The following is an 11,470-nucleotide window of genomic DNA, read 5'->3' on the forward strand; positions in this document are numbered from 1 at the left end:
AAAAGAATCCTACCACAGTGATATATGCACACCCATGTTTATAGCGGCACAGTTTGTAGTAGCTAAAACTTGGAAACAGCCCATCTGCCCATCAATTGGAAACTGGATAAAGAAGATGTGGTTTTTCTATAAAATGGAATAGTACTCAGCCATAATGAATAAGAAATTAGAGTCATTCATAGGAAAATGGATACATATTTAGGATATACTCCTAGGTGAAATATATAAGTCACATGTGTAAATACTGAATAGTTTCTCTGTTGTGAAAAACTAATAGTACACAAGATCCTAATGATATAATTGACAATGTGTAATAGGAAGAAAAGGGCTAAAGGTGTATGGAAAGTGGGAAGGGTAGGGTAAAAGTAAGAAGGGAAAAAAAATATGAGAAAATGAAAAAATGGAAATAAAGTATTTGTAAATGGGGAGGGGAGGAGGGGGTGAAGGGAGGGCAGGGATAAAGGGAAAAAATGAGAACCAAGACCTGTCATGTGAAGGTACAGGATCCCAGTAATGAATGTAACTGTATTGTATACCTAGATTGTAGCAAAAAACTCAATACAAAGAAAAAATGTTTCTGCATTGCAAAAGAAACCATCAACAGAACTGAAAGACAACCTACAATGTGGGAAAAAATTTTTGTCAGCTGCTCCTCAGACAAAGGGCTATTATCTAGAATAGATAAAGAACTCAAAACAGCCAGCCCCCCCAAATATAAAGACCTATTTAAAAAAATGGGCATCTGAAATGAACAGACATTTCTGAAAGAAGTAAAAGCAGCAAGTAAATATGTGAAAAAATGTTCCACATCACTGGTCATTCGAGAGACGCAGATGAACACAACACTGAGATTCCACCTCACCCTACAAAGAATGGCTGCTATCAAAAAATTAAACAATAACAAAAGTTGGTGGAGTTGTGGGAAGAAAGGAACCCTTCCCCATTGTTGGTGGGAGTGCATACTGGTGCAACCACTAAAGAATGGCTGATCAAAAAATTAAACAAAAGCAAAAGTTGGTGGAGTTGTGGGAAGAAAGGAACCCTTCCCCATTGTTGGTGGGAGTGCATACTGGTGCAACCACTATGGAAATCAATATGGAGATACCTCTAAGAGCTGGGACGAGAGGTTCCTTTTGATCCAGCCATCCTTCTGCTGGGTATCTTTCTGAAAGAATTAAAAGAATCATCACAGTGATATATGCACAAAGCAAAAGTTGGTGGAGTTGTGGGAAGAAAGGAACCCTTCCCCATTGTTGGTGGGAGTGCATACTGGTGCAACCACTATGGAAATCAATATGGAGATACCTCTAAGAGCTGGGACGAGAGGTTCCTTTTGATCCAGCCATCCTTCTGCTGGGTATCTTTCTGAAAGAATTAAAAGAATCATCACAGTGATATATGCACACTTATTTTTATGGCAGCACAGTTTGTAATAGCTAAAACTTGGAAACAGCTCAATTGCCCATCAGTTGGAGACTGGATAAAGGTGTGGTTTTTCTATAAAATGGAGTACTACTCAGCCATAAAGAATGAAAAATTAGCATCATTCATAGAAAAATGGATGCATATTGCAAAACATTATTTTTAATTATATTTTTATGTGAAAAATAAAATTTTGGTTTATTATGGCCTTACATTCCTATTTTTCAGACAGTCAGCGTCTGCATTTAGATCTGCAAAAAATGGAGCTCCTGGAAAGTAAGATGATAGAGGAACAACATTCTCTGAAAAACAAAATTAAGCAAATGACTGTGGATCTGGAGACATATAATGATTTGCCAACTTTAAAATTATCAGGTGAAGAAAAGAGAAAGGTAAATGCCAACAGTGTTTTACGGAGTTATAATTCCAATCATTTTTTACTCATTGGTTTTAATTTAATGTAGTTGATAATATTTTCAGTCTATTATTTGACACATAAGCTAAGAGAAAAATAAAAATTTTTTACATACATAGTTGGAATTTACAGAGACTTGAAGTATTAAATAAGAGGCAAAAATTAAAAAAAAAAACAGCATATAAGCTACTACTTAATATGGAGCATTTTAACAAATATGAACCTTGTAGTAGATTTGATATATTTCTCTCCTGAAAATGTGTGTCTTTTCATACCATTTGCATTAAAGTAAATTTTGTGGGGGTAAAGACAGACATGGAGGTATTATTATTATTAATACAGTTAATATCCACACAGCTTTTAATGAACTTCAAAGATATTTTTACAAACAACTCTTAGAGTAAATATAGCTGTGGTAGAATTTTATCAGAATACAATTGCTGAAATTATTTAAGCGAAATATGATTTGTATTGGCTTACTACATACTTACTACAGCCTGTTATTTACTTCTATTTGGATCTATCTAGAAATTGCATCAGGATAGAATGATATTATCAACTCGTAAAAATGCCTTTAAGAAAATAACAGAGCAGCTAAATAGAGAATATGAGACCCTGAAAACACAATTACAAGAAAATGAAACACATTCTCAGGTAAAAAAAAAAAAAAAAAAAAAATTTAAATGACTTTGGAATTTTTTTAAGGATATCTATCTTGTTCTCTTAATCTCTTTTTTTCCCCCTAAACAACTGTCTGTCTATCTTTCTATCTATCCATCCATCCCTGCTTTAAACCACCTCAATATTCTGCCTTTCAAAGCATCTAGATTCTTACCATCTTCCCTCAGGATGAATTAAATCTTCTTGCCTCCTTGTCTTTAATAAACCATAAAGATCACTTCTTTTCTGGGCCCTGTTGTTAGTACAGCCATTATGATATACTGGATAATAGCTTGAAAAGATTTCAGAAGTAAAGCACAAACTTCTAATTTTGGATGCAGAAATTTTGAACATCCCTTAAAAGCTACAAATAAAATAAGTCCTAATTACTAATATCCCACCAAGCAACAGAAAGAATTCTTTATCATTTTAGTATGAGTCCTTTTAGTATGTATTTTACATAGACATACGCATTATGTGTACACATACTTCATACTTCATACATATACATAAATATTTTCATGTATTTATAGAAATTATATCATGTAAAAAATATTTGGGAGCTTGTTTTTTTCTTTTAACTATACATTCATTGTTCATTCCTTTGTCACCAGATTTTTTTTTTTTTTTTTGGTACCAGGGATCAAACTTGGGACCTTGCACTTGCAAGGTAGGTGGCAGAACCACTGAACTAAATCCCCAGCCCAAGAGATATTTTTAAACGTATGATTCTTAATAACAATGAATATTATACTACATATATAGAGAGCATAATTTATAGAAACAGTATCCAATTTAGCTAATTTCTGAAGTAAACTGTGATGATGTACCTATAATTCCAGCTCTGAGGAGGGTTAAGGCAGGAGGCTCTTAAGTTTTTCTGCCTGGGCAGTTTAGCAAGACCCTTTATCAAAATAAAAAGAGTTGGGAATATAGAAATCAGTGGTAGAGTACCTGGATTTGATCCCTAGTACCACCAAAAAAATCAAAACAAAATAAAACTGTCCTAATAATGCTATGACAAGCAGTCCTATCCTTGAACTTCTTAGTTTACATTCCAGTTGTTTACTTAGGATGCACAGACAAATAATGACAGCTCATTTTTCATATCACTCATCCTATTGATAGTTACCCAACAGTGTTTAAGATCATCCAGGTTGTGAACTTTGAGAAGACAGAAACAATAGTCTCTTACTCACTTTTTCCCTAACACTGTTATTAGTTTGCACATGGTAGATACTCAATAAGTATTTTTCAAATAAAGCATTATGCATCATATAAAAAATCAGTAATTGAGGTCAGAAAAAGGTTGGTCATTGTCATATCTAATTTGTGTATGTTATCAGTTTACACATACGATTAAAATACTAAACATTAAAAAATGCCTTTTTTTTTTAGTGATATATAGCAAAAAATGTTACTTGATTACCCACTAACCAGAGTCAATCATTATTAACATTTTGGTTTCTAATCCTTGCAGAGTTTTTCTTTGTACTCATACATTCATATAGATTATCTTGTTTTTACAAAAATTTAAATCATTCTATAAACATTTTCTTAAAAATTTTCAGCCTCTTTGATTTTTTTTTTTAAATAACGTTTTAATGGTAATAGGTATTTCATCGCATGGATGTGCCATCCAAAAGAAGGGTGTACTTATAGTCTTCTTGAAAGGAATATAGTCTTATGAGAGTTCACCACAGCTACCAAAAGCTTAGAAATCACTAATTTCCATATTTACATTCACCTGTCAGTTATTCTGTCTCAACTACATAATACACAAACCTAGTTACACTCTTATAAGTAGCACTCTTATAATTATCTTTGGTTTGAGTGGGGATGACACTGGGAGAGAAATAAGTTTGTGAGATCACTCTTTTAAGTGGTTCTTAGACAAAATGTATATTTGATGAAACACTAGCTCTTCTCTTCCACTGATTAGATGATTTAAGGTGGAAAGCACTTGACAAATGCTATTTCTTAAGAGTCAGTCAATGGCTACTCTTTATTTCTATATTAAATGCTAGTCATATCTAGCTCCATTTATTGATAACCAGAAATCTTACCAAAAGCCACAATTTTAAAACCTTTTCTTTATTATTTAATGTCTTTTGTGAATCCCAACTGGTCAAATCAAATCCTATCTCCTCCTAATCTTTTACAACTATTTTCTTAAAAACTGGGTTTGGGCACTTATAACTAATTTTATGTAACAGATTATTTAGGTTACAGGGAAAAAACAAATTTTCAAAAATAGGCTTGTGATCACGATATCTTTGAAGGTTTAAAGCAAATCAGTCATATAGAAGTATAATATAAAAGGGTGTTATTTTATATCATTATTTGTAAGTGCTTAGGAGGTCTGTTGCATTATAAGAAGGCCACCTCTTTCTATAAAACAAAGAGAAAAAAATCTGGTACTTGACTTTACAAAAGGTTATTAATGATTTACTGCCAAAAAGTGCTGACTGCTTCCTTAAAACCAACTTAACTTGAAGGTTCTATTTGGGATAGACCGCATTTAATAGTGTTAGCTCACAGCACATATAGTTCACATAGTAAATTAATTATGGTTCATCATCATATCTAGATTTATCTTTTTGGAGGAAACAATAGGTTGCCTGCTACATTAAGACTGAATTTAGGCCCTGAAAGTAATTTTAACATGGTGAAAGGAAAATTTTTGTTGCTGCTTCAATGATCATATTTTTAAAAAATGTTTGTTACTTCTTTGAAGTATGTAGGCAGAACATTATCTTTATGTTTCATTTTTCAGACAGTCCTTTGCTTAGGAAAAACTATGTGCATCTTAAAAAAGAAAGACCATAACCCAGAGTTACAAGTTAATTAAACCAGAAAAACAATTTAATTTTGTAACAGTAAAATTGTCTTCTGAGGAAGCAACCCTCAGTATAATATCCACATTAGTTTCCTGTTGATGCAGAAATTATTGTAACAGTGCCAGCTTTTTACAAACCCTCTCATAATCTTCACACTGCAGCTCTGCTCTTATCACAACTTGTGAAATTAGACAGGAAATTTAGCCTTGGAAATAAGGAAGTTTTTCCTATATAGCTAAATCTTTGACAGTGTTAGAATATATATTACTCTTGTCACATTAGATTTCCAGATTTCAAAGAGAGATGCCCCTGGTGTCCCATTTTTCTTTTTTAGGTTCTCCTAGGAAAATAAAATTATAAATTATCATTTAGCTGGCATATTTATTGTTATAATAAACATTTACATATTTTCTAATTAAATAATATAGAGTAAAACCCATTACAGGATTAAACATTTTATGAATGTATTTATTACTGTGTAAGTTTTCCTAAATTTTTTTATCAATTACAGCTTTATCTCAATAAAATGCACGTTGGTGAGATTTGAAATGGCATTTTTTCTTATCTTTTTGAAAAAGTATATAATTGTTTTCAAATATGAGCAATAGTTGATATTTTTCTTTTGTGTTTTTAGCTTACAAATTTGGAGAGGAAGTGGCAACACCACGAGCAAAATAATTTTGTGATGAAAGAATGTATCCTTTAAGATGGTGAAATGAGTTTGACTGAGATATTTTTTTCCTAGGAATTTTTTAGAATATGTTTTTTTAAATTTTTATGAACAACTTATCTATTACAAAGATAGTTTACCCAGCTAAATCATAAAACCATCAACTCAAGATATCCAAATTATGTTTTATTAATAAAACAAGTAAAAACTGATTAATCTTCACGTAGAACTATAAATGAAGCTGAAAAACAAGGTCTTTGTTTTTTTTTGATACTGGGGATCAAATTCAGAACCTTGTGAGTCAGGTGCCCCACCACTGAGCTAAACCCGAGGCCCAGCAAGTTCTGTTTCTAAAACAAAATGTATCAAATGTGAGGCTTTGGGTTTATGTCTAATTATCTAGGATTATCACATTTCTTTTCATGTATATAATGGAAAGCCTGGAAGCCAAGGCTTTGGCATTCATAGAGATTACCTGTAATAATCCTGTTTACTTAAAACACACCCACTTGCATACATTTAGTAAATGAGAGTCTACATTATTTTCTAGGAATTTCTTTAAAAACTCAAAATGTAATTCAGCACATTTTTATCAAGTACTTAATATGTACAAAAAAAAACTTAGCTAACAATGTGAGATACAAATACTTAGGTTTCATTGTGCAGTTGTAGGGTGTGTGTGTATACTTGTACCCCACAGTAACTAGTAGCAAACAGGCTTTGAGAGTTGCCAGAAATAGGAGTATAAAGTCATAGTGACGAATAGGTTTTGGAATTGGGAGATTTAATTTTAAATGTTGACTCTACCACTTAAAAACTTTTGGAGTTTGAGCAGCTTAATCTGTTTAAAACTCAATTTTATCATGTTTAAAGTAGTATTTCCATCATAATTTTCTGAAGAAAAAATATATATCTATAGTTATATTTCACATTCACAATTTGCTTAAAGTCTAGTACTTCTTTCTTTTTTTTTTTTTGATACCGGGGTTTGAACTCAGGTCCTTGCGCTTACAAGGCAGGTGGAAGAACCAGTCAGCTAAATCCCCGGCCCCTAAAGTCTAGTATTTCTAGTTCCATGCAACACAAAGGATATAATCTTAAAAAAGAGAGAGGCCTAGAAACTAGCCTGAAATTCTGTGTGCTACAGTATTTTATGGTTTCACAACATGGTTCTAATCCCAGAATTAGATTAAATATGTAATGTATTACAGATTAAAAAGTAAATTTATTGCAAATAAATTTTTGAAACAACTTTTGCTTGGCTTTTTAGGTTTTAATTTATGTTTAATCTGTTAAAGTAATATGCTGTATTTTTAAAGTATTCTAGTTGTGCTTTTTCTGTACTACCTTGCATTCATTAGAAAATATCAGTATGATTTAATTTCTTTCTGAGTTACAATTAGGATAATGTTTTCATTGACAGTGTTCTCCCTTAACTCATGTAACAGTCATAGCAACCAAGAGTCAGGAAAGTGATTACCAGCAAATCATTAGAAATGTGACCAAGCAGATTGCGGAGTACAATAGAACCATCGTGGATGCTCTCCGTAACAGCAGCAGGAATGGAGTCTGAATCAACCGATAGTTTCTGTAGAAGTTATCTTCTTGATGTTAAACTTTGTACAAGATGACTGAAAAATTAAAATATCTTACCTTTTAAGAGTTATATCTAAATTTTCTGAGTGCTATAATTTTTGTGCCTCTTTAAAGTGTGACATTTTAAATAGTTTAATAGGTCATAAAGAATTCTCACATGAAAAAGTGTCATCTCCTTTCATGTGATTCTTGTATTTGTTTTGTGGATATTAAAAGTATCAGAGAGAACCAAGAGCTTTAAAAAATGACCATGGAGATTCACTTAGCTTTGTAATTCGACAGTGGTAGCAAATAAGGTTGCTTTTTCATGGTCAACATTCTAGATATGATTCTGATTTAGTTACTTAGATCAGTCTTGTTGGTTTTTCTTAGAAGGGAGATTTTTAGCACTTAGCCTTCTCAGCCTTAGATGTCTATTTTTTTTCCCCCTCATTGAGTTTACTGGTACATTTTGGGTATACACTACAGTTACATTCATCATTGGGATCTTGTGCCTTTACATGACAGGTCTTGGTTCTCATTTGTCCCCATACCCCTGTCCTCCCTTCACCCCCTCGTCCCCTCCCCCCCTCCCCATTTACAAACACTTTATTTCCATTTTTTCATTTTCTCCTATTTTTTTCTTTTCCCCTATTAACTTTTCCCCTACCCTTCCCACTTTGCCTACACCTTTAGCCCTTTTCTTTCTATTTCACATTGTCAGTTATCTCATTAGGATCTTGTGTACTATTATAGTTTTTCACACCAGAAAAACTATTTGGTATTTACACCTGTGACTTATTTATTTCACTTAGGAGTATATCCTTAATATGTATCCATTTCCCTATGAATGAATCTAATTCCTCATTCCTTATGGCTGAGTAGTATTCCATTTTATAGAAAAACCACATCTTCTTTATCCAGTTTCCAACTGATGGGCAAGTTTTAGCTATTATAAACTGTGCCGCTATAAACATAGGTGCGCATACATCACTGTGATATGATTCTTTTAGATATCTGTTATTCAGCATGTAAAGTCAAAAGCAAAGGTACAACATGTTCTGTATGTATTAGCCTGAAGATCTAGAATTAAAAGCTCTAGTCTTTATATTCATAAAATATTTGCTTACATATATATGTCAAGAAAAAGAGGACACTTAGAAATGCTGCACATGTGGTGTGAGCTCTTTTAGAGTATGGCTGCTGCTCTTTATTTCTACTCTGGAGAGTGCTTTTGCTTCTTGTATTTTTAGGACCTAAGATGGTCGTAGCATTAGCTGATACAGTTGAAAAGAAAGGCTAAAGAGTTAGAATCATATCATATTCCAATAGCACACTTCAGGGGAGAGGGGCACAGAGTCTGGGGGGCATAGTAATGACAAACATATCTTCTTTTGTGAGACAGGAGTGAGTCACTTTGGGCCCCGTCAAACAGTCTTTTGCCACTTAACACTTAACCCCGAGTGTCTCTCGGCCAGCGCCTTTGCTTCTGTACTGACCCAAAGTCTACTCGGGCAGGCATCATTTCACCCAGTTGACTCTTGCATTGAATAAACTTGGTAAAATGTTTATAATTTTTTTATATTTCCTGCTATATATTATCTTACAAAAATGAGTGAAAAATGCAAATTTTGTTTATCTCGTATTTAAATAATTGGATTGGTAAGTGATTTAAATCCATCCTCCTTTTGTTCAGATAACGTGTTCACCAAATAACTACTTCTCAGTATTCCTGAAACACAAGCATATTTCTTTTAAAAAGAAAATAAAACAATAAAAATGATTGATATATCATTTACATATTATAAACTTCATTCAAACATGCTGATTGTATAAATATTTGTCCCTATAAATTGGTCAACTTTAGTCTATAAGTTTAGGTTAAGGAGTGAATCTTGTTCAGTGTGGTTATCTGTAGGTTGCTGATAGAGCTAAAAATCATAGAGAATGATACGTTCATTAAGGTAGCATTCATAAAATGTGTTTCTCAGATCCTGAGTTCCTTTGATTATTAGTACCTATCAAGAATTCATGGTCCGAGAAGTTTGGGAAACACTGTTTGAAACAAAGGTGAATTGTTTCCTTTTTCCTGAATGGTTAGAGCCCTTAATGTGCTAATATATAATAAACTCAGGAAGAGTATATACCATGAAGCGTTTCTCAGATATATTTGTCCACAGAACAGAAGCTGAGTCACACGAGACTTTTTAGTTCAAGAAATAATAGACTTTATATAGCAAAAAGATTGTATCAGTAAAATAATTTTCTCTCCTCGAGTCCTTTGAATGGCCTTTTGGCTGTATCCAGGTGACTCCTAATAAGTATGCCTTTTTTGGGGTCACTGGGGCTTGAACTCAGGATTTTAGGCCTACGAAGCAGATGGCGGAACCACTGAGCTAAATACCTGGCCCCTACATATGCCTTTCGTAGCCACCATAGATTTATTGCTGTGGTTGTATGGACTTTTCCGTTAGAAATTGGTAGCAGAAAATGTTTACCAAATCTAAATTACACAAGAAAATACTCTTGTAGGAGTTCCTAAAAATGAAATTGGAAATTCAGTAGAAGCAACAAGTGATGAATTTTGATGACAATTTGCCAAATCCATCATTTATTCACTAAGTATTGGTGTAATTTAGTGACTAGGCACCTTTACTGTAATATGCCTGATTTTTCTTCTCCTATCCAGTAACAACCACAGGTATGAGAAAGCTCATGGCTTAGTCCAGACAGTGAGCTCCCACAGTCACTCAGTCACTCACTTTTGTAGAACGACCATGGAGGACAGGAATCTGGGAGACCTGTTAATTGATTGGTAATCTTTATTTTCCTCATTTCACAGCAAATTCAAAAGCTTTTCTTTTTGTAAAGTTTATCTGTACTTAAATGTTCTTTACCTTTTACTGTACCCTTTCATACTAATTACCAATTTTTACTATTAATAATAAAGATTTTTTTTCCTGAGTGATGGGATCGTGGGGTGATTTTAATCTTTCTCGGATTTTATTTTCAAGATTGTCTGTGATATACTTAAAATGTGTGCTTAATACTTTAATTTGTGTAAGGATATGTGGTGGTGCTAGTTTGGAGATAGTTTGTCCCCTAAGGGCTTGCTGTGTTGAATTTAGCCCCCATGGTAAAGCATGATGAGGATGGAAACTTAGTCCAACTGTGGTGTTAAGATGAGGCTGTGGGGATGTGATTAGGATAGATTAAGTCTGTAGGGTGGAGGCCCCGTGACTTAATCCTGGTAGTGTTATGTGGAGAAAAAGACAGACAACAGGCATGCACGCTCCCTGTATTTTGCCATGTGGTGCTCAGTGTGATCATGGGATTCTGCCAGCTGAAGGCCACTGCCCGATGAGGCCTCTAGATTCTGCACCCTCTGAACCATGAGCCTAAATAAACCTCTTTGTTTGTCTGAGACAGAGTCTGGAGCTGACCCCAAATTCCCAGCAGTGCTGCTGCCTCGGCCTCCTCAGTGCTCCATGGGCTGCCCTGCCCACCAGATCCATATTCTACCATTAGTTTACTATACATCCTTGAAAAGATACTTAGTTTTGTTTTTATTTTTAATTTCAGCATCTTCATCTTTAAAGTGGAATAATAGTGTTTAACTCGTAAGATTGGTGTTGCAGAATCCAAGGTTGCTGACATAAATTGTGCTCAGAAGGGTGGTACCATTAGCAGTGTGTTGCATGGAGGGGCTTCTCCCCTTTTAAATAAAGTAGCCTGCCTCTGGTATTTCATTAAAGTAGTAACAGAGCTGACTAATATAGGTAATAGAACAACTCTCAGTCATTGGGTCAACTAGAACTGAACCAATCTTTAACCAGAAAGACTGACATATACATGTGTGTGTGTGTGTGTGTGTGTATATATATATAT

The 11,470-nt window shown here is 33.8% G+C and overlaps 1 protein-coding gene across 1 annotated transcript in view; it reads left to right on the forward strand.

The window, feature by feature from the left end:
- The window catches only part of Ift74 (intraflagellar transport 74), a 104,980-nt gene extending 96,904 nt beyond the window's left edge, over window positions 1-8,076 (forward strand). Inside the window, exons 17-20 of the mRNA XM_010627016.3 lie at window positions 1,651-1,814; window positions 2,366-2,491; window positions 5,972-6,032; window positions 7,456-8,076. Of these exons, the coding sequence (XP_010625318.1) occupies window positions 1,651-1,814; window positions 2,366-2,491; window positions 5,972-6,032; window positions 7,456-7,580 (476 nt within the window). The 3' untranslated portion in view covers window positions 7,581-8,076. The remainder of the gene's footprint in view (window positions 1-1,650; window positions 1,815-2,365; window positions 2,492-5,971; window positions 6,033-7,455) is intronic.
- Window positions 8,077-11,470: the final 3,394 nt, after the last annotated feature.

Source organism: Fukomys damarensis, unplaced genomic scaffold (assembly GCF_012274545.1).
Source record: "Fukomys damarensis isolate Sample0158 unplaced genomic scaffold, DMR_v1.0_HiC HiC_scaffold_36, whole genome shotgun sequence".
NCBI lineage: Eukaryota > Metazoa > Chordata > Mammalia > Rodentia > Bathyergidae > Fukomys > Fukomys damarensis.